The 27762-nt window shown below is 47.0% G+C and overlaps 1 protein-coding gene across 2 annotated transcripts in view; it reads right to left on the reverse strand.

The window, feature by feature from the left end:
• The window catches only part of fgd1 (FYVE, RhoGEF and PH domain containing 1), a 40975-nt gene extending 13937 nt beyond the window's left edge, over positions 1–27038 (reverse strand). The window contains exons 1-11 of one of the 2 annotated variants that reach the window (XM_049581079.1): positions 25830–27038; positions 5048–5353; positions 4748–4946; positions 3885–4662; positions 3651–3740; positions 2842–2990; positions 2609–2765; positions 2371–2509; positions 883–941; positions 467–613; positions 290–382 (exon numbers count right to left, since the gene is read on the reverse strand). In XM_049581079.1, coding sequence (XP_049437036.1) covers positions 290–382; positions 467–613; positions 883–941; positions 2371–2509; positions 2609–2765; positions 2842–2990; positions 3651–3740; positions 3885–4662; positions 4748–4946; positions 5048–5353; positions 25830–26004 — 2292 coding nt within the window. In that variant the 5' untranslated portion in view covers positions 26005–27038. Of the gene's footprint in view, positions 1–289; positions 383–466; positions 614–882; positions 942–2370; positions 2510–2608; positions 2766–2841; positions 2991–3650; positions 3741–3884; positions 4663–4747; positions 4947–5047; positions 5354–17381; positions 17679–25829 lie in introns of those variants that run through there. The other variant, XM_049581080.1, reaches the window with a different exon arrangement.
• Between the last annotated feature and the right edge of the window lie 724 nt (positions 27039–27762).

The raw sequence follows: 27762 nt of genomic DNA on the forward strand, positions 1-27762 counted from the left end.
ACACACAAAATGGCACATACGCACGATGCTTCTCAGAGTTAAGGACGGCTGAATTTCAAGGAGGCGACGTCATCGAATCCCGCCGAAGGACTGTTCAGTGTCAAGGATCCTTTGAATTCTACAGGGGAAGCACGTGTTTATCCTCAGTGGGTGTGAAACACCAAATTCTTTGCACACGATTAGCTGGATTTCAAAATGTGGGGCCTCTTCAGTGACCCACTCCTGGATACTCATGAAGCGTCCTTGACTTTGAGAAGCACCTACAGTTTATCAGCTGATGATGTCTCACCTCCATCCCGTCCACGTCAATGCGAGCGCGGACGCCATACTTCTGACCAATCAGACGCAGCTTCGGGACACAGTACAGCAACCTGTCGTTAAACTGCAGAGAGAGACGGACCGTCAGTTATCAGTCTGTAGAACAGTAGAACATCAGAGTAGGAGACAGTAGAGGACAGTAGAGTACCAGTATGAGGTATCGGTCCTGTGTGGTCCCGTTCTTGTTGGACAGTTTGAGGATGTGTCCCTCTTTAATCAGCTCGTTCGTTGGGTTGACGATGTCTTCCTCTCCTCCCAACAACTCGTACACCTTCAGCAGCTTCCTCATCCGCTCCTGACAGACAGACAGACAGACAGACAGACAGACAGACAGATGTTCAGTTTCCTGAGCTCTGAAGCTGTTGGTGGACAGAAACTCTGCAACATGAGACAGATCCTGAGGACAGGCTGAGTCATGAGTCATGTGACAGGAAGCAGTTTGGGGTTTAATGAATGTTATCAAAGGAGTTAATTAAAGACGAGGTGGAGGTTAATGACAAACTGTGTGTGTGTGTGTGTGTGTGTGTGTGTGTGTGTGTGTGTGTGTGTGTGTGTGTGTCTCACCATCTTCCTGATGGCAGCGTTGGAGTGTTCTGCTGCCGTGGCGATCAGCTCCAGAGACTCTGCAGAGAGAGACGATCACATGACATCACATCAAGAAATTAAATACAGATTTGGGTATCCCATGTTTTGCATCAGCTGATCCATCTCAGTTTTGTGCTGTTTTTTATTTCAAAGCATCTTTGGATTAGATCACATACAGATAACCTGGGGCCTCATTTATAAAACAGTGTGTAGAATCCATACTAAAGATGTACATGCGGACAAAAAACAAAAATGGTGTGTGTGTAAAAAACATATTTGACAATTTCTACATCCAGGCCTCCACCTCACCATGTGCAGCGCCTATTTCCTGTCTCCAAAGTGCTGGTTAGCACGGGTCAAAGTTTCTCCCATCAGGTCTGTTTTTATAGATCACAATTTTTGCGTGTGAAGTGGCGTGCGCCTCTTTCAGGCCTCGTTCTGTGTGTAAGCAGTGTTTATAAATGAGACCCCAGAGCTCTAAACGGGACGACATGGCCAGTGATATTCAACTTGCGACCTGTGGGCCAAATGTGGCCCGCAGTAGGGTGCCGAGTGGCCTGCCGACCAATTTCCAGTTCACATTGAAAATGAATTAATTCACACTGGACGTTTTTGTACTTTATATGACGCTCAGCGACTTTCTTCGACTCAGTGTACAAACGTGATTAACACAGCGTGAGGTCGTATTTATTTTTAGACACGCGACATTTTTGGACGAAAACCACCAGGGTTCACTTCGTCAACCGCTGTTTGACTTCACTCTCTGAACATGAACATGACATCGTCCATCAGCTGTTTCCTGACGGGCCCATTTTGTCAAACTGTTTCTGAACCAGACAGAGTTAAAGAGCCGAACACAGGCGGGTCGGTCTGTGACCAATCCATGGAAACATGTTCAACTCAGGACGTAGAGCGGGTCGATCCCCTGATACTGAATCCTAAACTGCTCCTGATGGACTCAGATAACTGAGCCGCCGATGCATGAATGGATGAATGCGTAAAAGCACTTTGAGCGGTTTAAAGATGAGAAAGGTTCTATACAACTGCAGGACCATTTATCTTGTTACCATGGAAAATATTCACCTCCTGTTCACTTCCATTCACTGTGAGCAGAGGACCAAACAAAAGATTCGCCTGCAGTGACAAAATAAATTCACATTTTCACTTCGACTTTACTGAACTCTGACCTCAGGAGTCGCAGCCTCCACCAACAGTAAAGAAATATGTGAGGAGGAGGAGGAGGAGGAGACAGTGACTGCTGCTGATGTTTTCTGAGACACACAAACTGATGCTTCCTGTGTCAATCAGGAGGAAACATAGCATTTCAGTGTATCTATCTAAAAGTGACCTATTCTATCATTCTCTTGTTAGACTGCAGCTAACTTTCCGTGTGCAAAACATTTGGCACTGCCCACATTCAGCAGGTACAACATGACATTAGAGTCAGTGTGTGTTTGATTTACGTACTCTGGGCGTCCCTGTGGTCTGGGGCGTCCTCCGGCAGTCGGTGAAGATAATCTTTGAGCAGCAGCTCGTAGCGAGGGATCCTCTGAACCGGCTCCAGCATGTGGTGCTGCAGAGTCAGGTTCCCACAGCGCTCCTCCCTCTGCAGCGACAGAACAAGGATTAACACACAGACAGACGCAACCACAGGACAAAGCCACAGGTTAACAGACAGACAGAGCCACCGCCTGCAGTCAGTCACCTGGATCTCCTGGATGATGGCCTTGAACTGAGCCGATCGCTCCATCCAGGTGTTCACCAGCTCCATGGCCCGGTCAAAGTTCTTCACGTACTCGCCGTACATCTTCAGGAAGGGAGCCAGCTTCTGAAGGATGTCCCCGATCCGTGGGTTCAAGTCCCTGCAGACAGAAGGAGGAATGAAGTCAAGGCAACTCCTGAGGAGGAGAACCAGCAGAAGAGGAGAAAGGTCCTCACCACTCCTCCATTCGTTTCTGCAGCGCCGGCAGCAGAAACTGCTGATGGAAACAGTAGATGGAGCAGATGTTGGAGAAGATTCCCTGAACCACGTCACAGGGGAAGGAGGAGCGAGACCGAGCCTCCTCCAGGAGCCGGGCACAGAAAACCTGCAGGAGGAAACCAGAGGTGTCACAGAGACCTGATCAGGTCTTTACACGCATCAGTATCCTGGGTTCTATCAGAGTACAACAGGTTTCTGAAACCACAGTTATAACATTTACAGACCAGGGGCCTCATTTATAAAAGAGTGCTTTGGATTCATACTAAAAGTTGACGTGCGCCCAAAAGCTGAAAATGGCGTGTGCCAAAAAAAAAAATCTGATTTATAAAACCGTGTGCACGCACACTTGCACGCAATGTTCTCTTTATAAATCACAGACCTCCTGGAGTTGTGCGTACCCAGATCCGCCTCATATTCCGCCCTCTACACGCCCTAGTTCAACCGTAAATGGTCATGCAAATCACCTCATGAATGCGATCTGCATATAAATAAGCCAGCATGCGAGTGTTCTCTCGATGTGAGTCACGGCGACAGGTGTGAGAAACGAACCAAAAAACGGAATTTCTCCGAGACTGAGCTAGAGACCGTTTAACGGGAGGTGGAGGACTGAAGAAAGGTTTTATTTGGATCCTAACAAGGACACTCCAAAGACCAGATCCTAACCATTGGCCATAAAAAACAACTCAGTAGGAAAATCGTCTTTTTCAGAATAAGGGCAAAAACTGGAACATTTGGCTTCGTCAGGATCGAGCGGCAGGTGACTCACCTGGTCCAGTAGGTGGAGCTTAGAGACGTAGGCGATCTCTGTGTGCAGCAGCTCATTAGCGATGTTGAAGACCCTCTGCTGGACAGACAGCTGGACGGACAGACAGACAGACAGACAGTGTGGACGATGTCAGGGGCACGTGTCCTTTACATGCTGCCGTCCTTTAGGACTTTATGAACGAACATGTCATGTGATCTAACTCTAGGCGCAGCTTCAAACCTTCACCTGTCTTACCTCAGCAGAGTCCTGTCTGTCTGTCTTGGGTCGGGGCAGCACCAGCGTTAGCTCCGCCTCCTCCTCCTCTAAGTCACTGTCTCCCTCCTCAGAGAACTCCCTCCTCCTCCTGGCTCCACCCTGTGCCTCTCCCTCCTCCCCCTCCCCTCCTTCTCCGGCGTACGAGGATGAGCTGGAGAGGCGAGGCAGGAGGGCGGGACTGCACGGGTAAGCCACGCCCCCATCATCCACACCAGCGAAGCACAGCTCCTCGCTGTGCGACGGAGAACTGATGCTGTCTATGCCGCTGTCCCGATTGGCCAGCTTCCCTTCCGTCTGCGAGGAGGGGAGGGACAGACGCTCAGAGGGGAGCTCTGATTGGTCGAGCTGTGCCGGCTGCTGCTGTTGTTGCTCCCTCATCTCCACAGCAACCACGTCATCCTCCAGGTGTTTCTCTGAGGGACTGTAACCTGACTCCATGGAGAGACGTTTCTGATGGAAGTCCTCACCACACGCCACTGCCAGCTCTTCGTCATCATCGTCATCATCATCATCATCTTCGTCGTCATCGTCATCATCATCATCTTCATTGTCATCATCATGGTCATTGTGCCGGTCGCTGTCTCCCTCCAGTGTGACGCCATCATGATCTTTCAGCTCAGAGGGCAGTTCCTCCTCAGGTGGGGGAGGGGCGGGCGATGATGATGATGGTGGTGATGAAGGCTGGGAGGAGGGGGGCTCAGGGAGGCGTGGACACAGGGCCCCCCCGGTGATGTCAGGAACCACGATGATCTGCTCGCTGCATAAACACACAGACACACTGTAAATTCTCAGTAAAACCTTTAATGATGACATCACTCCTTCTCTGACCAATCAGAACTCACCGCTCAAATTTCTCGATGAGTGACAGGACGCAGGTGGGGGATGCGGTGCCATCGCCACGGCTAGGCGGAGTCCGGCCCCCCCGTGGGTCTGCAGGGAGGGGTCTGCATGGCGGGGGAGGGGGGAGGGGCTTGTCTGGAGCCCGGGGGCGTGGCCTTGACACCCCTGCTTGCTGCTGGAGGTGGGGGGGCTTTGGGGGGACTGTGGAGGGCGGAGTCTGAGGTCAGCAAGTGTCATAAACTTGTTCAAATCTCAAAGTAAATAATACAAATATAAACATAAATATAAACAAAGGTCGTTACCCTGAGGTTTGGGTCCAGGCAGCGGCGCTCTGCTCTTGCTCGGTGGTGTTACCGTGGCAGCCGGCAGCTCCGGCGGCCCCGTGTCATTGACCAGCAGCAGCCCGTTAGCAGAGCCACGGCGCTCTGTTAGCTCCGCCCCTCCCTCCAAAGAGGCGGGGCCTGATGACGAGGAGCTGGGCCCCGGGTCGGAGCTCAGCTGCTGGGGAGCGTCAGCGTCCAGTGCCCCCTGGTGGCCGCACGGAGAACAGGATGGCTCCAGAGAGAGACTCTTAGTCAGCAAACTGGGACTGGAGGAGGAGGAGGGACCTGAGGGGGAGGAAGAGGGGGGAAGGTCAGAATGGTGATCACATGGCATAGAGGCCACGCCCACAGACTGCCAAAATAAAAGCCAAGAAAAACAAAACAAACAGCTAGTCAGAGATCACCATGTTGCACCGCCATGTTTCTACAATAGCCCAGAGCAGACAAACCAAATAGTGGATCCTGGTAAAAACCTCCTGAACATCTGGGACCGGTCGCACAAAACACCTTAAATTTTCTCCTGTTGCACAGAATCCCTTCAAAGGTTTTCTTAGTTAAAGAAAAAGGCATTTACTGCACTGAAAGAGATTTTACGGCAACAGTTTCCATGGAGACCATTTATTTGCTTGCACTCACGCTTCTGACACCTGTTATCGTCTCATAAAGTCGGCCTGTAGATGGTAAAATGGCAGAAAACCAAAGTAGTCAGAGTCAGAGGCACCTTAACTGTTTTTTCTTACTTACTTGGGTTGCTAAGGTCTTTTTGCAGTGGCAGAAAAAACCTTATATATTTACTTGAAAGATTAAATAAATCTTTAGGAGAAGACTGAAGGGTGTTTTGAGATTTTATTTTAAGGGAACCTTAACTTGGGACTTTGAGGAAAATCTTAACTCTCTTCAGTTATCAGAGAAAAGGTGAGCGAAGGCCACAGTCTTACTGGTTTGAGACCGGCCCACATTTCAGACTCTGTCGTTTAATAATCCTTCACGTGCTCTCAGATCCTTGACTGCTGGGTTTATAAATACACACAAAATTATATGCACAAGAAAATAGGTGGTGCAGCTTTCATTAGTGAAAGCTCCTCCAAAATTATGAAATATCCTTCAAAAGATATCAGAGAAGTGAACTTATGGATGTTTTATCCAACAGCTGAAAACCTACTGATTTAGTCTGGCTGTTAATGTTAATTAATGTATTCATCAAATTAATGCTCATCAATCATTGACTCTTCTCACTGGTCTCTGTATTTTTTACCTTCACTTTTATATTCTGTTCATCATCGACTCCTTTTATTGTCTAATTTTGTCCTTTTTGCTTTTGTGTTGCATTTTTATCGTGAAACACTTTGAGCTGCATCCCTGTACGTAAAGTGCTCTCTATATAAAGTTTATTATTATTATTATTATTATTATTATTATTGTTATATGGATTTTGTTGTGTGTATTTTCCATCACCCCCCGAGTCCTGCTGCTGTCTCTACTCAGAGTTATTAAAAAAGTAGTCAGACAGAACGACACAGTTTCTGGAGGCAGGATGAAATCAGCTGATTGTAAAAACAGCCTACACACACACACACACACACACACACACACAGAGTAATAGCTTCCATATGAGGTCTCTGGCTGCAGCAGCTGGACAGAAATAAACTCCACATGGAAGACAGACAGACAGACAGACAGACAGACAGACGTGTGGTCTGTTAACACTGACACTCATTGGCTGAATCCTGGCTCTTCCTGAGAGCCTATTGGCTGACAGGAATCATTTAAAACAATGCCAGATTCAAAACGATCACCGAGGCCGCAGTAACACGTCTCCGTCTGTTCCTCAGGACCAAACAGTGACTACATCTCCCATGAGGCTTTGACACCAGGCCGAGGGCTGACACTGCACTCATCGATCAATAAATCTATATCAGGGACTGTTTGTTATTTATGAGGGGGGAGGGGTGGTGCAAAACAGAAGAGGCATGTGTGATAATTTTTTTAAGCACTGAGGAGGGACTTATGTTTTTTATTCTGGCTTGGGGGGCGGGGCTTACAGATAGAATAGAATAGAATAGAAAACTTTATTGTCTGGAACCAAAAGGCAACAGAAATTTGTCTTCGACACGGCTCAACACTAGGTTTACACACACACACACAGAAGACATTTAAAGCACATCCAAGACATTTACACGATCTAAAAAAAACACGCAAAAAAGGTACATGTACAAAACACTGACATTACAGAATTACAGATTTAAACATGTATTTTGTATTTATTTTGCTGCAGATTTTTAAAGAAACATTTCTTTCTCAACCTGTGGAAATGCACATCTTTTCTTTAAAAATTACCCAAATTACACAATTTTTCTCAGCTACAAACTGCAAGAACAGAAGCTATCGTTGGTTTTCAAATTTCTGGTGGTCCTTGGACACATCATGTGTGACGTACGCTTCCATTGGAAAAAAACAACAAAACCAAATCTGAGCTTAAATATGTCAACAAAATCACTTTATTCTACATCTCATTTAAAATTTGGCCAAAAATAAATTGTTTGCATCAACCACACATTCTCATCCCAAGTTGTCACACGCTGGCACTTTGCCACTGGCCTTTCACGTCTATATGAGCTAGGTATCCTTCTGCATCTGCTGTTGACATTCTGGGACGCCGCTACCAACGCCATGATGTTAACACAAACACAATATCATGGTTTGGCTCAACATTCAGATGAAAAGCGAACACTGGGCCACTGGGTGAAAGTTCAGGGTCTGTTGGACCCATCCACCTCCCCTCCCGGCCACCCTATAGGGACTTTCCAGCTCCTTATATTGCATTGTCACTGGCAGTGTCTCAAAATGACGCCGTTCAGCGGGTATCACACCGCCATGACAGGTGCTGTTCAACCAACAGCCGATGCAATGTAAGTCCCAGATCACACAGGAAGTGTTTCAGCAGCTGGAGGCGAGACAACAGTTTTTAATGAGAATGAAGTTTTTTGCTCGCCGCGTGTTTCTGTCTAGGTACCTGGCGTTTTTGCGGAAGCGTTCTGAACTCCTCAAGTTTACAGTCGGTAAACAACGGAGAAGAAACTGGTGGTGCTCAGTCGCTCTGCAGGACCCTGAGTCATCCTAAAATCTGCCTGTAAAGGTCCATGATGGAGGAGAAGCTCCTGGACCAACTGGTGGTACTCCCCATGATCCAGCCTCTTTTTTAGGGTCTCATGTACCCACACAGATCTCTGTTTATCTGCTGACAGCCTCTCACCCTCAACCAGAGCTACAGACAGCACCCTCTGCCTCAACATGGCAGCAGCTACACACTGATTACTGCAGGATACACAAACTGTAGACTGATCACACAGGAAGGTTAGGGTGAGGAGGTGAGAGGAGGTGATGGGTGGTTGCCTGGCAACAATAACAAGGTGCAGGAAGAGTTGTTTTTTTTTTTTGTTTTGTTTTTTTTACTGGCAACATTCAATTAAAAAAAAACACAGTGCGGTGCGCCTCTTTGTGTGCGATCGGAGCCACAAAAGGTTCATTGCGGCCACATTACTAACTGACGACGCTCAGCGGTGGATAGAACCGCTGTTAAAAGTGGCTTTGGCGCCGGTGTCTGACGTCGAAATCACTGACAAAGCAGCAGTATTTTGGAAGGAGAACGGGCCGACATGAACTAACCAACTTGAATGACAAGAGTGACAAACTGACACCACTTCAACTCCAGGATTTCATCTTCAACTTTTAACTTTCAAACATCAAAGGGTAAGTTTTAAAAATCTAGTAACTCATTTATGGAGGAGGGAGGGTCACACTGCAGACACCCCCCTCCTCTGATAAATAAAGAATAGTCCCTTATATATAACAAAGAGTCACTTTAAAGAGCTCATTCACTTGTTCCTTCATAAGAACACATGAGCAGCACCAACCAGATTAAACCAAAGACAATCTGGAGCTCAAACTAAATCCAGATCAAATTAATAAATCTGACATGTTGACTAAAAAAACTACAGCTGATCATCACCGACGACCACAATCACACAAACATTCATAGCTCTACTTTCTCTCTCTGCAGCTGATACAGGACCGTCTCCACAGTGTGACTGATTCACTCTGACTGTCTGACAGCTGTTTTCTTTCTCCTCTCATGCTCATTAATTATTCATGATGGACCAGAAACCTGTCGATCGTCAATACAGCAACAGCTGCTGTGAATGAAGTTATTAATTATTTAGTCACGGAGCCATCATTAAAACCTGCAGCGTACTGTATCAATAATCAGAGGATCAATCAAACTGATGGATCGTTGATTCTTTTTAAACTTGGTTCTACAGAATCTGTGACCTCTGACCTCAGAGGAAACGGGAGATCTAATTGGTCGATGCAGCTCTGGGGAGAATACTTCCTCTTTAAATAAAGTTACAGTTCACTGATCTGACATGATGAAAATCATCTTAGATCAACACCAAAAACAAGATAATAAACCCAAAATATTAACAGTCCTGGGAGCTGTGTGTGTGTGTGTGTGTGTGTGTGTGTGTGTGTGTGTGTGTGTGTGTGTGTGTGTGTGTGTGTGCGCAGATGAGAACATGATGGAGAGGTCATGGGAAAACATCAACAGGCTAATGTAAAGCAGATGTTGTGTGTGTGTGTGAGTGTGAGTGTGTGTGTGTGTGTGTGTGTGTGTGTGTGTGTGTGTGTGTGTGTGTGTGTTCATTAGCAGCAGTCCCAGTCATTAAAGTAATTTTAGACCAACAGGCAGTCTCTGTTATTCTCCTGTCTGTGCAGCCTGGCTGACCTCACTACATTACCCACAATCCTTCCAATAACACAGGTTGTTCTCAAGCACTGTTCATACGTGTACCTATGAAAAGTGATACACCAGAATCCCAACGTTAATGTGGAAACTGCCATCATGTGACCACCGAGCTGATGGGATTAAAATAGGTAGTAGTATGATGAACAAATGTTCACGTAAAGGGACAGGATGAGGGGGGTGGATGGGTCAAACAAACACAGGACTTTTCCCAGGAACTTTGTGCTCAGCTAGGCTAACATTCATTCATTCACTCATTCATTGTCCACAACCACTTATCCTGTTAGAGGTCACAGGGGGTGGAGCCTATCCCAGCTGACACTGGGTGAGAGGCAGGGTTCACCCTGGACAGGTCGCCAGACTATCACAGGGCTGACACATAGAGACAGACAACCATTCACACTCACATTCACACCTACGGACAATTTAGAGTCACCAATTAACCTGCATGTCATTGGACTGTGGGAGGAAGCTGGAGCACCTGGAGGAAACCCACGCTGACACAGGGAGAACATGTCAGAGCACCTGGAGGAAACCCACGCTGACACAGGGAGAACATGTCAGAGCACCTGGAGGAAACCCACGCTGACACAGGGAGAACATGCAAACTCCACACAGAAGGGCTCCCTCACCCCGGGGTTCGAAACTTTGTGCTCAGCCAGACTAACAGTTCCCTTTAATGTCTGTGCTAAACTAGGCTAACCACATCCTGAACCATTCTCTGTAAAGGACACGCAGGACACGAGGTCGTCCCTATCAGTGAGGATTGCAGATTACAGATTACAGATTACAACCAGCCTAAACTCCTCCTGGTCAGAATTCCTTCAGTGTTGATTGTTGAGGAGCTGAATTATCCACAGAGGTCTCTTCCTGTCAGAAACACACACACCAGCTGATTCACACCAGGAAACACTCACTTTTTTTAAAAAAAAATCAGTGTTTTTCTGATGCCGTTTGTCCTGGAAGGTAACAAACACACAACCATTCTTATTTTCATCTGATGATACCCTAAAGAAAACATACTGATTATTTCATATTCACTTTAAATCCTCCACACTGGAGCTTTAAACATCCGCCTGCTGCAGCACCACAGTCCCCTTCACAGCTCACACACACGTTTACATCGAGCCTCTCCTGCACCACAGACTGTAACACATTCATGTCTCTGCTGAGAAAACCCCTCCCCCTCCACACACACGCTTGTATGTCAGTGATGTATGCTGTGTTGCAGACAGGAAACACGTCAGGAGCAGCTGATGCAGCAGAGACTCGACTGCACGCTGGAATTTAATAGATTTAAACAGAGACGAGGCATCGTTGTAATGCAGCAGGAAACACACACACAGTCAAACTGAATATAAACGAGTGCAGATACTAAACAGTATCAGAACAAAGATCTTGTGATAATCAAAACACAGACTTCAGATGGAACGTCATGTGATCAACAAGCTGTTGGTTCTCTGTTCTTTAGAGGAGCTGCAGGAGACTTTAAAGTGTTTACAAGGATACTCTTCAGATGGTTCTTTAGGAGGTCCCAGTTGGAGGTTTAAAGGGAAATTTCGGTTTATTTCAACCTGTCTCCTATCGTCCTAAATTTGTTTCAAGTGTCTAGTGACATAAAAATAATAGTTAGCATGTTAGCCGTTAGCCTAGATACAGCCGGGGCGCATAGTAGCGTCAGACCTGTTAAAACGTAAGTGAACGGGCAACCTTCAAGTGTAAAGTTAGTCCACTAAACAAACTTTTTTTCCACAAAGACCACCTCATATCGTTAGGATAAATGTCAGAGAACATATAGAAAACCACATGTAAACGTGTTGTCTTACCTTACCGGTGTGCTGCCATGTTTGTTTACCATTTAGCTAAGGCTGCAACCGGTCCCATTCCTTGCAACAGAGGCATTCCTCTTCTGTGGGCACTGGGGCACAGCATTCACAGGTACACCACCAATCTCCAGAGCTACGCAGCCTTGCAGCAGCCATTCCTCCTCTCTCGTCCTCTACCTGTTGCGCCTCTCTCTCTCTCCTCCTCCGTTCTTCAATTTCACGAAGCTCTTCGTCAGTGTATTCTGGCTCAAATAAATAAGGACGGCCATCAAACTCTGCAAAATCAAATTCCTCCTCCACAAAGTCGAAGTCTGGCAAAAAGTCAGCCATTATTCTATAAATCTTTCAGAAAATAAATGAATGAACTTTTCAGGCTACTGTCCGGTTCTGCCTTCCAGCTGTTGCTGCTTGTTCTCACGAGATTTCAGGCACGGTATGAGATCACTGCTTGTTCTCGCGATATTTTGGAACTACTTTGGAAAGCAGAGGTAAACAGTAAACGGTAAACACACCATAAGGTAAGACAACAACTCTGAAGACCACCTAAATGTGGAACGTTAGTATATAGGCTTTCCACATCGAGAGGCGATGGCTACCTTTATTTATTTGAGCCAGAATACACTGACAAAGAGCTTCGTGAAATTGAAGAACGGAGGAGGAGAGAGAGAGAGGCGCAACAGGTAGAGGACGAGAGAGGAGGAATGGCTGCTGCAAGGCTGCGTAGCTCTGGAGATTGGTGGTGTACCTGTGAATGCTGTGCCCCAGTGCCCACAGAAGAGGAATGCCTCTGTTGCAAGGAATGGGACCGGTTGCAGCCTTATTTTCAAGGTCTGGATGTGACCGAGGACGAGACACCTCCACCTGGAGTAGTATCCAGCTGGGCTTTATCTAGAGCTCGCCAGATATATTTCGGCCGTGCTTTGGAAAGCAGAGCTAAATGGTAAACAAACATGGCAGCACACCGGTAAGGTAAGACAACAGGTTTACATGTCGTTTTCTATATGTTCTCTGACATTTATCCTAACAATATGAGGCGGTCTTTGTGGAAAAAAAAGCTTGTTCAGTGGACTAACTTTGCACTTGAAGGTTGCCCGTTCACTTACGTTTTAACAGGTCTGACGCTACTATGCGCCCCGGCTGTATCTAGGCTAACGGCTAACATGCTAACTATTATTTTTATGTCACTAGTGACGAAACAAATTTAGGACGATAGGAGACAGGTTGAAATAAACCGAAATTTCCCTTTAATGTTCATTCAGGAGGTGACGAGGCCTTACGAGGTTGGAGGTTCTAGCATCAACTGGTTCTGGGGGTCTTTGAAGTCCAGTTCAGACCAAAGATTCATGACGAAATGATACCATTTTAGAACATTACAGAGAAAAGTGTCAGCGGTGTGAACTGGCCGGTCTGAGCTTGACTCAAGCCAGCTGATGGTGTCACCTGATACTCAGCTGGTCAAAAGGCCGGCGGCTGGTTTTAAAGCACGTCACCTGTTTCAACAGCCAATCAGCTTGTAGTGAAGTCTGCTGGTCAGGTCAAAATGGCCACAGATGGCGTGTTGGCTTGCTGCAGCAGGTGCTCCGTCCCCACAGAGCCCTCTGTTTCCGTCCTCACGGTGTGCCGGTGTCAGACGGTGGGTCGCTGCTGCTGCTGGCTGTATGTGCTTATGCCCCGCCCACACACATTCTCACTGACTGATGAATTGGCGCTGGTTATTTATATTATTGTGGCGTATTGATTATGAATACAGTCCATCTGATGCTGGTTTTGTTTCATCACTGTAGCCAGTATCTCACTATCACTATCCTCATTCAGATTTTAAGAAGCTACAAATTATATTCAGCCACAAAATAAGTCTGAAAAGCTGCAAATCAGAAGCACAGAGAGTTGTTGACTAGAGATGATACGCCGTCTCACGGTGGTCACTTCCTGTCGACGTTACAGATCAGAAGCACAGAGAGTCGTTGACTAGAGATGATACGCCGTCTCATGGTGGTCACTTCCTGTCGACGTTACAGATCAGAAGCACAGAGAGTCGTTGACTAGAGATGATACGCCGTCTCATGGTGGTCACTTCCTGTCAGCGTTACAGATCAGAAGTACAGAGAGTTGTTGACTAGAGATGATACGCCGTCTCATGGCGGTCACTTCCTGTCGACGTTACAGATCAGAAGCACAGAGAGTCGTTGACTAGAGATGATACGCCGTCTCATGGCGGTCACTTCCTGTCGCCGTTACAGATCAGAAGCACAGAGAGTCGTTGACTAGAGATGATACGCCGTCTCATGGCGGTCACTTCCTGTCAGCGTTACAGATCAGAAGCACAGAGAGTCGTTGACTAGAGATGATACGCCGTCTCATGGTGGTCACTTCCTGTCGACGTTACAGATCAGAAGCACAGAGAGTCATTGACTAGAGATGATACGCCGTCTCATGGTGGTCACTTCCTGTCAGCGTTACAGATCAGAAGCACAGAGAGTTGTTGACTAGAGATGATACGCCGTCTCATGGCGGTCACTTCCTGTCAGCGTTACAGATCAGAAGCACAGAGAGTCGTTGACTAGAGATGATACGCCGTCTCATGGCGGTCACTTCCTGTCGGCGTTACAGATCAGAAGCACAGAGAGTCGTTGACTAGAGATGATACGCCGTCTCATGGCGGTCACTTCCTGTCGGCGTTACAGATCAGAAGCACAGAGAGTCGTTGACTAGAGATGATACGCCGTCTCATGGTGGTCACTTCCTGTCAGCGTTACAGATCAGAAGCACAGAGAGTCGTTGACTAGAGATGATCGCCGTCTCATGGTGGTCACTTCCTGTCAGCGTTACAGATCAGAAGCACAGAGAGTCGTTGACTAGAGATGATACGCCGTCTCATGGCGGTCACTTCCTGTCGACGTTACAGATCAGAAGCACAGAGAGTCGTTGACTAGAGATGATACGCCGTCTCATGGCGGTCACTTCCTGTCGACGTTACAGATCAGAAGCACAGAGAGTCGTTGACTAGAGACGATACGCCGTCTCATGGCGGTCACTTCCTGTCGACGTTACAGATCAGAAGCACAGAGAGTCGTTGACTAGAGACGATACGCCGTCTCACGGCGGTCACTTCCTGTCGGCGTTACAGATCAAGCACAGAGAGTTGTTGACTAGAATGATACGCCGTCTCATGGCGGTCACTTCCTGTCGACGTTACAGATCAGAAGCACAGAGAGTCGTTGACTAGAGACGATACGCCGTCTCATGGCGGTCACTTCCTGTCGACGTTACAGATCAGAAGCACAGAGAGTCGTTGACTAGAGACGATACGCCGTCTCATGGCGGTCACTTCCTGTCAACGTTACAGATCAGAAGTGCAGAGAGTTGTTGACTAGAGACGATACACCGTCTCATGGCGGTCACTTCCTGTCAACCGGCAGCTTTTTACAATGTTACAGAACAAAGCGTTGACAGTAGTTTGTTTCAACTCGTTTCATTGTGAATCTTTGGTCTGAACTGAGCTGAAGATGTTAATGTGGATCCTGTTCAGGTTCATCCAACAACCACGGACTTCCACCCGGGAGGCCAATGTTCACTTTCTGTAAGACTGTAAAGCCAAACTCTGTTCTTTTTTCCTAAACCCAACCAGAATGTCAACAACCGACACACCGTGGGTACCTTGCATGTCATATGTGGACGTGGAAAGTCCATGACCAAATGTTAATATATTGATGAGGTTGGAGTGAGAATGTGTCCTCGCACCTCCTCTTCTCTGCTCCCATGGTAGCTCCTCTCCTCTCCTCACCTCTCACTGCCTGTGTGTTGAAGAGCAGATGAGTAGGGCCAAGTAGCTGAGGTTGAGAAGTATCTCAAACTCTATGACCCATGATCTCGTCAATGGAAGAACAGATACTTCCTGGTGAGCCACAGCTCTCATGGTTTCATCTAAAGCAGAGGTGGTGAGAGGAACTCAGATCTTTTAATAAAAGCAGTGAGAACTGTGAAACATCTTCCTAGTGGTGCTCGGGGCAGCATTTGACGCACATCATATGATGCACTGCGGTGCTGCAGAAGCAGTGTTTTCAGCGTTAACGGGCTTGAGGTAGAGAAGGTGTCAGGGTCATTTTAGTGGTTCTAGTTATTCTTTAGAAGGTTCTAGCCACTATTGAGGATGTTTCAGAGGTCCATTAGGAGGTTCTGATGGTCACTGCGGTGGTCGAGGGGCCCTTCAGTATCCACGGTTTTGGGGTCTTGGTGGTGATGGAGGATGTTCAGCAGGTTTTTTAAGTGATTCTCCTCATTTCTTGGGAAGTTCTGGTGGTTACTGCGTTCTCTTTGGTGGTTCCAGTGACCCTGGGGAGATTTTAGGGGGTCTGTTTGGAGGTGATGTTTTCTGGGTCTTTTAGGGCAGACTCAACATCCAGATGAATGATTTGATATGAATCTGAAGCTTTCTGATGCCGTAAAAACAGGTTCCTGGAGACCAGGTCTTTGTGTGCAGGCAAGTCTACAGGTAGAGGTGAGGTCTACAATTGAAGCCAATTTCTACACATGGAGGCAAGGTGTACGGGTGAAGACGTGGTCTACAGGTGGAAACCAGGTCTAAAGGTAGAGACAAGGTCGACAAGTGGAGATGACTTCTACAGACTGAGATCAGGTCTGCAGGTGAAGATGAGGTCTACAGTTCGAGATCAGGTCTATGGGTGGAGACGAGGTCTATGCAGTGATGTAGCGGTTGTTGACAAGATGGGTGTATTTCCAGGTAGATGGGGAGGTTACTGAGGGGGAGGTGGATTTATATATTCCAGTGGCTTTCTGACTGATAGATGAGGATCCTGTAAACAGTCAGGAAAGGAGGTGGCGTTGTGCCCTGTATACCCGCATATACCCTCCACTACACCACCAGGTCTACAGGTGGAGACGAGGAGACCATTATAATGTCAGAAACAGACACGACAGCGTGTCGCTGATGCAGCATCTGCAGATTCACCTCCATCAGTGACGGTGTCTGAAGGGTTAACATGAGGAGATTCTGCTCCCTGTGTGTGTGTGTGTGTGTGTGTGTTGGAGGGGGGGCGGGGCAGGGGGTGTGTGTCTGTCTGTCTGCAGAAACAAACCAATAGTACCGACAGACAGACAGACAGACAGACAGACAGACACCACCTCCATCCTGCTGTTCATCCACATCAGCCTCCAACCAGCGTCCATATTTATAACCAACACACACACACACACACACACACACACACACACACGGTCTGATGAGATGAAACATGCAGCAGGTTATCGATCAGTAATCTGATTACTGATACTGATGTGTCACGTGACAGAGCGGGCAGCTCAGACACATCTGGCAGCAGACGCAGTATCATGCAGCCATACTAGCCTACATTCACTGCGGCGAGATGTCGGTCAGTGTGTGCGCGTGCACGACACCGTGTGTGAGCGCGCGTTGGTCATTCCCACCCCCCTCCACCACCCCTCCCCCCTTCACCTCCTCCACCACCTGGATTATTATGAATCTACATCTTTACACACACATTAACACACACCGTCAGAACAAGGTGCGGTGCTGTGATGGAGGCTGCAGCGGGGCGCGCGCCCGTGTGTGCGCGTGCTGGTGCAGCGGTGCTGAGCAGCAGCAGCAGCAGCAGCAGGTATGTGTGGGTGCAGATGTTGCTGCAGATGTTGCTGCAGTGAGACTCACCTCTGGTCAGGCTGCTTCTGTCCATGTACATCGCGCAGCAAAACACAAATCCGGTCATTAAAGAGACTGTTGGTGCGGAGAGCGGGAGAGCGGCTCTCCCGGTCCACGGCACGGAGAAGAAACCGGGTCAGCTCCACACACACACTCACACACACTCACACACACACTGCCACACACACACTGCCACACACCGACCGACCGGACCGCAGCGGGACGGTTCGGACCCACTGACCGGCGGACACACACCGACAGCTGCTGCTGCACCGAGGAGGAGGGAGATCCGCTCGGTCTGCTTCAGAGGGCAGCCCGGTGTGTGTGAGCGGCGGGCGGCGGCAGAGAGAGGAGGGGGAGGGGGGGGGGGGGGGTCTATCTCTCTCTCTCTCTCTCTCTCTCTCTCTCCTCCATTTTGGTTTCCATGACAACAGATTAGAGAGAGTGGGAGAGAGAGCAGTGGTGACAGTGGATGTGTGAAAATGATCAGACTGACAAACTGAAGAAATCTGATCACGTGATCACGCGCGCACACACACACACACACACACACACACACGCACGTAACCTACATACAGACTGATACATATACAGTATATATCCATACAGTACACAGAGCTGCTGAGGTCCAGTCAGATGATGTGAGGACTCTGTGTGTCTGAGTGCTCGGTGATGCTTTTAGGGACTGTTCGTTATTTGTGAGGGGGCACACACACCATATATCAGACAGAGACTGTACAAACAGAAATCATCTGTGGTCCTTGGACACATCATGTGCAGAGAAACACAACAAAACCAAATCTGAGCTTAAAACACGTGTTTCTGAACAGGCCGGCGCCACCAGCAGACTCAGTGTCAGCGTGCAGCCCTGAGGAGACGGGACAGCAGCCGCCGGCCTCAAACAGTTCAGTAAAGTTAGAAAGATACTCAAGAGTCAAACTTCCTGGGTGGATGTTCATGATGTCACATGTTTCTGTCGACACCATACAGGTGTTTAAGGCCCTGACGCACCAAGCCAACGCTCTGTTTTTAGCCTGCCTTCATGTGTGTGTGTTTCATGTGGTCTTGCGCACACGTGTGCGCGGTGCCCAGAGAGGCAGTCAGAGCTACAGGCTACAATGAGGCTAAAAACAGAGTTCAAATGAGGTTTTTCCAAACAACTTTTTATGTCGGGGCTTCAGGACACTTGGATCACTACGGACGAGCAGTATGGAGATATTTTGTGGTTTCAATGATGTGTTTTTGGACGTTTGAATCTGGGGCGCCGTCAGCCTCCATTAGGTGGAGTTGTGTTGCTACCTCCTCTCCCCTTGGATCTCTGCAAGTGATGTGAGGACTCTAAAACTTCACCTGAGCCTCCCTCGCCATATGGGTGAGTAGATAATGGCTGAATTTACATTTCTGGGTGCACTATGCCTTTAATGAAACTCAACACTTCCTGCCGGTTTTTCAAATTAAAAGCCCATCAGGAAGGAGAGGTGTTGGACAGCAAAGTGTTGCCTCACACAGTGAAAATCATCCACAGAGGCCGGTCTGAGCACAGTCACATGACACGACTCTGAATAAAGAGGGTTCATCAGAATCAGAAGAAGTAACATTAATTACAGATCATTTCTAATGAAACTCATCATCACAATGTTATAAATGAAATGCTCATTGGGCTGCTCCCTGCAGCAAAACAAGCGCTCCTGATCAGAGGACAGCAGAGATACCGCATCTAACTCCACCCCACAGCTGGGTCGGGACAAGACGACCAAACAAACACACCCCTGTTAGGAGCTGCTGAACCTGTGGAGCCAGACAGACAGACAGACAGACAGACAGGGTGATCAAAACAAACGTCCCGCCACTTCTTCAGTGTCTAAGTTTGAATCAAACACACCCACACCAGTCAGTGTTACCCGAAACAAACACACTCCACAAATCAAACGCACCCTCAGGTTACTGAACTGTCAGTGATGAGCAAAGGTTAAACTCCACCCCTCTGTTCTCTGTGAGGCTGGAAACAAACGCACCCAAACACTTCAACACGTCTGAGTGAAGGAGAAACAAACACACCCTGTTATCATCTGGCAGGGGAGGAGATAAAACTACAGCCTGACCTCTGACCTCTCTCTCTCTCTCACACACACACACACACACACACACACACAGCTCCCCTCCCCCAGAGCAACAGTGAGCAACCCACTGACCCAAACAGAGACAAGCTCGCTGGTCCATCCCCCCGGGACGTGTGTGTATGTGTGTGTGTGTGTGTGTGTCCTTGATGTGTCTTTGTACAGAGTTCAGCTGTTTGTCTGGTTTAAAACTGAGACGAGAGAAACATGTAACGAAGGTTCTGCTGGAATCAAACCTGCGACATGATTATGTGTCTGACACAGTCAGCAGGACGCCGACATGTGGAGATACTGACACTGACAACTGTTAACACCTTACAACAGTTGTGTTTCAGTAGAAACTTTAATAACAGTAAAAACCACACAAACAACAGTAGAATCTGTACAGTAGAGTAGATTCCACTGTGTCAGTGTGTGTGTGTGTGTGTGTGTGTGTGTGTCAGCAGGAGGTCTCGGCAGCAGTAATTTGTGTTTCCTGTTCAGCAGCTGAATCTGTCATCTATTTTTAACCTTCAGCTCTTCATTCATATCTACATGTCCTGCTGCTGCACGGCATGCTGGGAGGAGGGGGCGGCAGGACACCGAGACCACTTCACTGACTTCACACGTGTTGGGACGTTTTTCATCCAGATGCTTCACGTGTAAATGTGTCACATGTTTGTTGTGTGTTTCTCACACATGATGCTGTGTGACATGACTGTCGAGACATCAGGACAGCAGAAACTCTTCACATCCTCAGACTGAAAACTCACCAGGACCAGGACCAGGACCAGATCTTTATGGACAGACAGGTCCATCATTAACTCAGACAGTCCTGGACCAGGTCCTTATTAAACAACACACTGACCACAAACTCAATTAGACTCTGATCAACCACATGTAACCAGTTCGACCAGACTCGACGTGACTTGGCTCGTCAGCCTGTTAGCTTGTTAGCCTGTTAGCTTGTTAGCCTGTTAGCTTGTTAGCTTGTGGATATTGTTCCCGCAGAGCTCAGAGACTCTTCGCTGAGGTTTGGTTGACAGAACCGTTCAGTGTCTGTTAGTTTAATAACAGTTTTGTGTTCTAACTGAAACACTTTGATTGTTTTCAGGTCGTTTCTTATTTCTGCTGCCGTCGTGATACAACAAACAAACAGCTGGTAGATTATTTACTGTGGTAATAAAACATGTGTGATCATGACACTCATCACAGTGAGTAACACACTTCATCAGTTCTCAGCTACGTGTCGCCTTCAGCTTTATATTTTTGGGAGGGGAATGAAACATATGTGATCATCACACATCACGTCAGCGTGTCAACACAAACACAGGTACCCGACTGATACGACTAAAACACTGGACATACACTGTATGGACAAAAGTATCTGGCCACACCTGTAAATCATTGAATTCAGGTGTTTCAATCAGACCTGTTGCCACAGGTGAATAAAATCAAGCAGCGAGCCATGCAGTCTGCACCACCACCTTTGAAACAAGACGGTGTGTGAATCTTCTCCCCTGCTGGATATTCAACAGTCAGCTGTGAGTGATATTATTAGAAAGTGGAAGCGTTTAGGAACAGCAGCAGCTCAGCCACGTAAAATCACAGAGCGGGGTCAAGGACTGCTGAGGCGCACGGTGCGTAAAAGTCACCAACGCTCTGCTGATCCCACAGCTGAAGAGTTCTGAGCTTCCACTGGCGTTAATGTCAGCACAAAAACTGTGCGGCGGGAGCTTCATGGAACGAGTCTCCATGGCCGAGCAGCTGCACGCAAGCCTCACATCACCAAGTCCGACGCCAAGCGGTGGGTGGAGTGGTGTAAAGCACACCGACACTGGACTGCGGAGCAGTGGACACGTGTTCTGTGGAGCGACGAGTCACGCTTCTCTGTTTGGCAGTCAGATGGGCGAGTCTGCTGGGAGAACGCTACCCGCCTGGTGGAGGAGGGACGATGGGCTGTTGTTCAGGGTTTGGGCTCGACCCCTTGTCTCCAGTGATGGACGATCTTAATGCTTCAGCACACCAAGACATTTTGGACGATGCTATGCTTCCACCTTTGTGGCAACAGTTTGGTGACGGCCCTTTTCTGCTCCAACATGACGGTGCCCCAGTGCACAAAGCAACAACTATACAGACATGGTTTGATGAGTTCGGTGAGGAAGAACAGAGCCCTGACCTCAGCCCCATCGAGCACCTTTGGGATGAACTGGAACGGAGATCGCGAGCCGGGCCTTCTCGTCCACCATCAGTGCCTGACCTCATCAGTGCTCTACAGAATGACTCGGCACAAATTCCACAGAAATCTGGTGGAAATCTTTCCAAGAAGAGTGGAAGCTGTTGGAGCTGCAGAAGGGACCGACTCCATGTTAAAGTTGATGTATTTGACTACAGTGTCATCACAGTCCCCGTTAAACTGAGGCAACATGACGCTCAGACTTCCTGACACTACTGAGCTCAACCTTTCAGAATAAAATCCCTCCACATGTAACAGCAGAAACAAAACTGTGCTGATGAAGAATCCTGAACATCAGCTTCATCATCTCTGTTAGTATAACGATATGAAACTGAACAGACTCCTTTGTTTTCTGTACTTTTATATAAAAAACCTGACCCTCTCCGTCTCTGCCACGTTGTCTGTGGTTTCCTGCCGTGCTCGCTGACTTGACCCAATATTCAAACACTGAGCTGTGAGCACGCTCCATATTTACCCAAACTGTCAGTTCAACTAAAGTCCGTCTCTTTTTTATTCCTCTGTCTGTGGAAATCTCACATTAAATATAAAACTGAGTATTTATCATCTCATGTCCTTCAAAATAAAGGCAGATGTCTCTGTCCTGCAGATGGACTCTTCCTCCTGATGAAGAGCTGATTGAACATGCAGAATATTTTCTGTAATAACAATAAAAACAGGAGGCAGAAGTCATCAATGATTGATCTGACTCATGTGCAGACTGTGCACGCAGCCTGCTGCAGCTGCTCCTGATAGTTGCTCCTTCTTTAAACATGCGACTACAGAGAGTTCTGTTCAGTTTCCTCCAGGATCAATAACATATTTCTGATTCTGATTATCCAGTCGCAGTGTCTCTCTGTCAGACTCTGACCTGCCTGTTCACACCATGAGGACTAAGATCTAAAACATATTCTAGTTTTCCACAAGAGATCAAAAACATTAAGAAATTTCAGAAAAATCTGAACACTGTTTTCAACCTGGTCACAGTAAAATATCAAATTAGTCACATTAAATCAAATCACAGACAAACAGCTGATGATATAAAACCACATCTCATATTTCTGCCTGTGGATGTTTCTGTCTGCAGGAAGCTCAGTGACAAACAACACATTTATTTACAGAAGCAACACACACACACACACACACACACACACACAGAAACACACACTCTGACTCAGACTGGCGGTGGCTGTCTGTATCAGACACACTGACACACAGACCTGAGATCTGCAGTGATACAACAGGATCCGGATCAGACTGGATCTGGATCTGAGGCCTGTACTGGAGCCACTTCAACTTCCCCAGGATATCTTTTCATTATCGCTTCACTAACCCGTCACATCAGCCATCTGATGACCGTTACTACAAGGCTGGTTATCAACTAGTTTAGTCAACTCTGGGTTTTCCTCTCAGCCACGAGCACGTTACTGATGAGTGACATCATCAGAACCATGAACGAAGTAGAAGAATCATATCGTATGAGCTGAAACGTTACTGAGAGTGTGTGTGACTGCAACAGTAAAATCTCAGTGGCGTTGGACGTAAACGATACTCTGAAATCTTATAACGGAAAATGTAGAAACACTGTAAACACTATCCAATAATATCACCCTCGGCTGAGACTTAGTTTACCTGCAGGTATCACTGAGCTGCATGTGACATCAGCACAGAGTACTTTTTGCTGTTTAGTGCGATGATGATGATGATGATGATGATGAAACTCGTCTGAATATGTCACAGAAACACTTTAAAGTAACACCAGACTGTTTCTGCAGTAAAGAGGAGTTCATGACTGACGACGTGTGTCTGACTGAAATGTGTCATTTATAATAACAGGAGCTGATTGACAGTGTGTGATGTGTTTTATCCTCGTTCTCATCACACAGGTGTCTCACGTTGTTCTGAGCTGCAGTGATGAGTCAGTGTCAAATATCAACACTGTCACTGCAACTAAAATTAACTTCACAGAAGTTAAAATCGTGTGTTCAGTGTGTGAACGATCTGTTTGTCATACGCTCTGATTTAAAACCAGTGGAAACAATGAAATGAGTTTACTGACCTGTACTTCTTTACCTGAGACTTTTTTCATCAGTGATCTGATTGGTCAGAGGTCGGGTGATGACAGGCTGTGATCAGCTCATCTGTTCAGCATCAGTTACCATGGTGATTGATCCGGGTAAAAAGAGAGCTGGCTTTGTAGTGGGGGACACCGGGATTGGTTGTCACAGTGTTTATTCCAGCCACACTAGAGGGCGCTGTGACATCATGCTGACATCAAACATTTGGCCTGACATCCTGCTCATTTTGTGCAACGTACACAAAACACTGAGGTGAAGAGATATTCAGAGTCATTTTTCATGTTAATATTTTTGTATTAAAAGCTTGTAGATTATCAGTCACTTCAAAATCAAACACTTATTGAAAAGTCGAACGTAACGGCTTTGATTTGAGTCAACTTTTAGCGTGCAGGCTAAAGCCATGTGGTAGCTAGCTTAAAATGGTTGTCATGAGGTCAGCAGGGGATGGTTGTCACATGTGTGACCATCGCCTGCAGTGACTCAGTCACGGTTGCTCAGGTTACATGTTAGAAACATGTTGGACACTGTTGAGGCTGTTTGTCTTTTTAAGTCAGTCAACTACTGGTCCTGTTTGTTGACGAGGATAAATCAGTATAGAAAGACAGTCAGCATGGCAAACATGTTAAAGTGATCTCACACACACACACACACACACACACACACACACACACACACACACACACACACTCTTACTTTGGTTCCTCATCAGAAAGCAATGATGTAACTAAACAGTTTCATCCTTCACCCTCGGCTCTTAATCTGTTCCAATCTCATGTTTCGTTTATGTTCATAATGAATTGCTATAAAACAATGTCTTTAATAACCGCTTGATTTTTTTCAGCACTGTAAATTCATTCATTTTACTTCTTATTACAGAGAACAATTCAAACAATCAATCACCTGGTTCAGATTCATGATTTAAACACTAATTATGACAGAGATGGTGTTCATCTCAAACTTTATTGGATGTTTCTATCTTAAACTAACAAGATTTAGATGTATAACTAAAAAGTTACACATTTTTAAAATCTATTTTTCTTGGTTGGTCATCACAGTGTGTTGTAAGTAAGTTGTAAAAATGAAAGTGATACCCATTTCAAGCCGAGACCTCAAGCTTCCATTTCATGTAGGAACGATTATTAGATGTTTTGATGATGAGCGAGTCACACATGAGTAAAAAGTGTCACAACCAACCCCGGTCGAGTTAACCCTGAAGTTACCTCGCTAACCCCAAATCCTGCTTCATGGTGCAGGCCTCTGGTCTGGGTTTGGTCTGGGTCCGTTTTCAAACATTCAGCCACTTGATATTCGGCTTCATTCTGACCTCTGAGTGACCTCTGCTGTCTGATCCTGAATCATCACATTTCATCCTCACTGGATCCCTGGAACTGTCTGTGTTCATGTTTTCTCTGTACTGATCAGAGGATCTGAACGATCACCTGTCAGACAGGTGTGATGTCAGTCGACCGTCTCTGTTTGGTCTGTTTCAGTGATTCACAAGTCAAAGCTAAAAACCAGGAGAACAACCAGAGGGCTGAACCACCAAGTCAGTTCATCAGAGTCAGGCTCTCTGTGTCTGAGGGTTTCGGCTTCAGGCTCTGTACACGATCACATAAAACGTGTTTAATGATGCGTTCAGTGCCTCATTTGACACTTGATCCATAAAATAATACATCACATGCCGCCTTTGGAAGAATATTTTAAAAGTATTACAGTAAAAAGCGACACTGTTGCTTCATTAAAGCAATTTCATCTTATCACTGTTTATTTCTGAGGCATTTCAACAGCTGTTCATTCTGCAGCTCTTCCTCTTTAAACTTGTCACAGAAGATTCAAACGTTACACTCAAAAAACTGGCGCTGTCCTATGACGAAGGTTAGGTGTAAATCACTTCAGTTTTCAGACAACTCAAAGTGAAATGAATTTTATTTAAATGTTCAGGTACACTGTAGGAGTGATGAGGAAATAAAGCTCAACATATCACCTTGACGGTGACGATGTGTTGATGTTGAGTTGATTAACCGACACACAGAAGCTGCAGTGGACTCACCTGTCCTGCGGGTGGCGCTGTTGTGGGGAGGTGCTGTTGAGGTGTTCAGGTGGTAGGAAAACCTCATGGTGCTGAACTGACTGGAGAAGGAGGGAGGAGGAGGCGGAGGAGGAGGCGGGGGAGGAGGAGGGAGGCTGAACCCGAGCAGGGCGCTGCGAGGCCGGTTCAGCTGCATGCCGACGCCCACACAGGTACGAGGGTCCTGTCCGCAGGTCAGAGGTCAGTCTGTGTGTTTAGTTCATGTTTCACTGACACTTTGTGAAATGAGACATTTAATCTGAAGGTCTCTGTCTGAATCAGTCACTTCCTGTTTGTACAGTCGAGTCCTCAGAGAGTTCATCACATCAAATAAAGTCTGTTTCAGCAGAACTCCGTCTGTTTGCTCTCCGATGGAGGTCATGTGGAGGTCAGTGTCTCCCCCCCTTCATCCTCCCCCTCTTTCTCCCATCCTCCCCTCTTCTCCTCTTCCTCTCACTCTTTCAGAAAACTTAGAAATCCTCTCGTCTCCATCTCCTCGTCCTCTCAGAGGATCCCTCACTCCATCAGATCAGTCAGAAGAATCCAGTTGAAGAGATTTAACAATAAACTCTTTGCTCAGATCAGCTGCAGCTTCCTGTCGATCAAACTGCTCTGAGATCAGATCAGACACAAACAAACTGTGAAGAATAACTTGATGTGTTTTCTGATTAAATCAAACGTTTCTTCCTCCTGAAGAATCCAGAATGTGCCGACTCAGCTCCCACACAGACGCTGCTTCACTCTTCCTTCAACTTTCCCCTCATTCCTCCTCCGGCTGCTGCTTCACGTTTCCTCCCTCAGAGGAGTTTTATTCTTTCACTCCAGCATCAGTTTGTCCAAACACTCTCACAGACGGACGGACGGACAGTCGGTCGGTCGTCTCTCTCGGCAGCTTCAGGCTTTTGTGTGAAAATCTGATCTGAGTTGCAGACCGACACCACAACTCCTCCTCCTCCTCCTTCACCCAGACATCTGATCCCAGACCAGCTCCCCTCCTCCTCCTCCTCCTCCTCCTCCTCTCTGTGGTCTGTTCCTCATTTTCTCTCCGTCTTTTTTTTCTTTTTGAGGCTGAAATTTGAAGCAAAAGGAAAACTGTGGAGAAAAATTCCAGCAGCACTTTTGTTTTTGCTCTTTTCTTTCCATCAGCTGATCCTCCTCCTCCTCCTCTTCATCACACATTTTACTTTCTGACACTTGGGACAGTTTAAAGCAGCAGAGATGAAACTGAAGGATCATGGGAGTCTGTCTCAGCCAGCAGAGGGCTCCAAACCTCATCTGTCCTCAGATATCACAGCTGCTTCAGTAAGACATTTCAGATCTGGAGGAATCCACAGCAGCAACAGCTTGAACACTTGTTTATAACATGTCGGAGTTAATGTGACTCCACACCTTCTGCTTCACCTCAGAGACGCTCCGACAGGTGAACACAGTAAGGGAGGGCTGATTGATATCATGTCAGTGCTCTCAATACTACGCTTTCATTTTGAAGATCGATCCCAGCGTCAACGGGATCGACACCTAAACAGGGTTTGTTTTTCTCTCTCAAAGGTAGAACTCTCTGTACAAGCAAAAATCTGTTGTCATGAACACATCCAGTGCATTTATTCTTTATTTCTCCACTGCCTTGTGTTGCCTGGACTCAAACAAGTCGCTCCAGACACAGCAGCATCTTCACTTTCACCTGCTGTCAGCAGCAGGAGGACAGTAAGCTCAGTCTGACCCCAACTGTACTATGAATGAAACTGCGTGTGCATCCGTGTGACTGTAGCTGTCTGCAGACGTTCAATGCACAAAGTACGTCAGAGCCTGACTTCTTTAATACGACACAGTAGTGACGTCTCATTGAAAGAGCAAATGAACATGAGAAAGAAAAGAAGGGAGGAGGAGACAACACCTCAGCATCCAGACCTCTGAC

This window comes from Epinephelus fuscoguttatus, linkage group LG7, assembly GCF_011397635.1.
Source record: "Epinephelus fuscoguttatus linkage group LG7, E.fuscoguttatus.final_Chr_v1".
Taxonomy (NCBI): Eukaryota; Metazoa; Chordata; class Actinopteri; order Perciformes; family Serranidae; genus Epinephelus; species Epinephelus fuscoguttatus.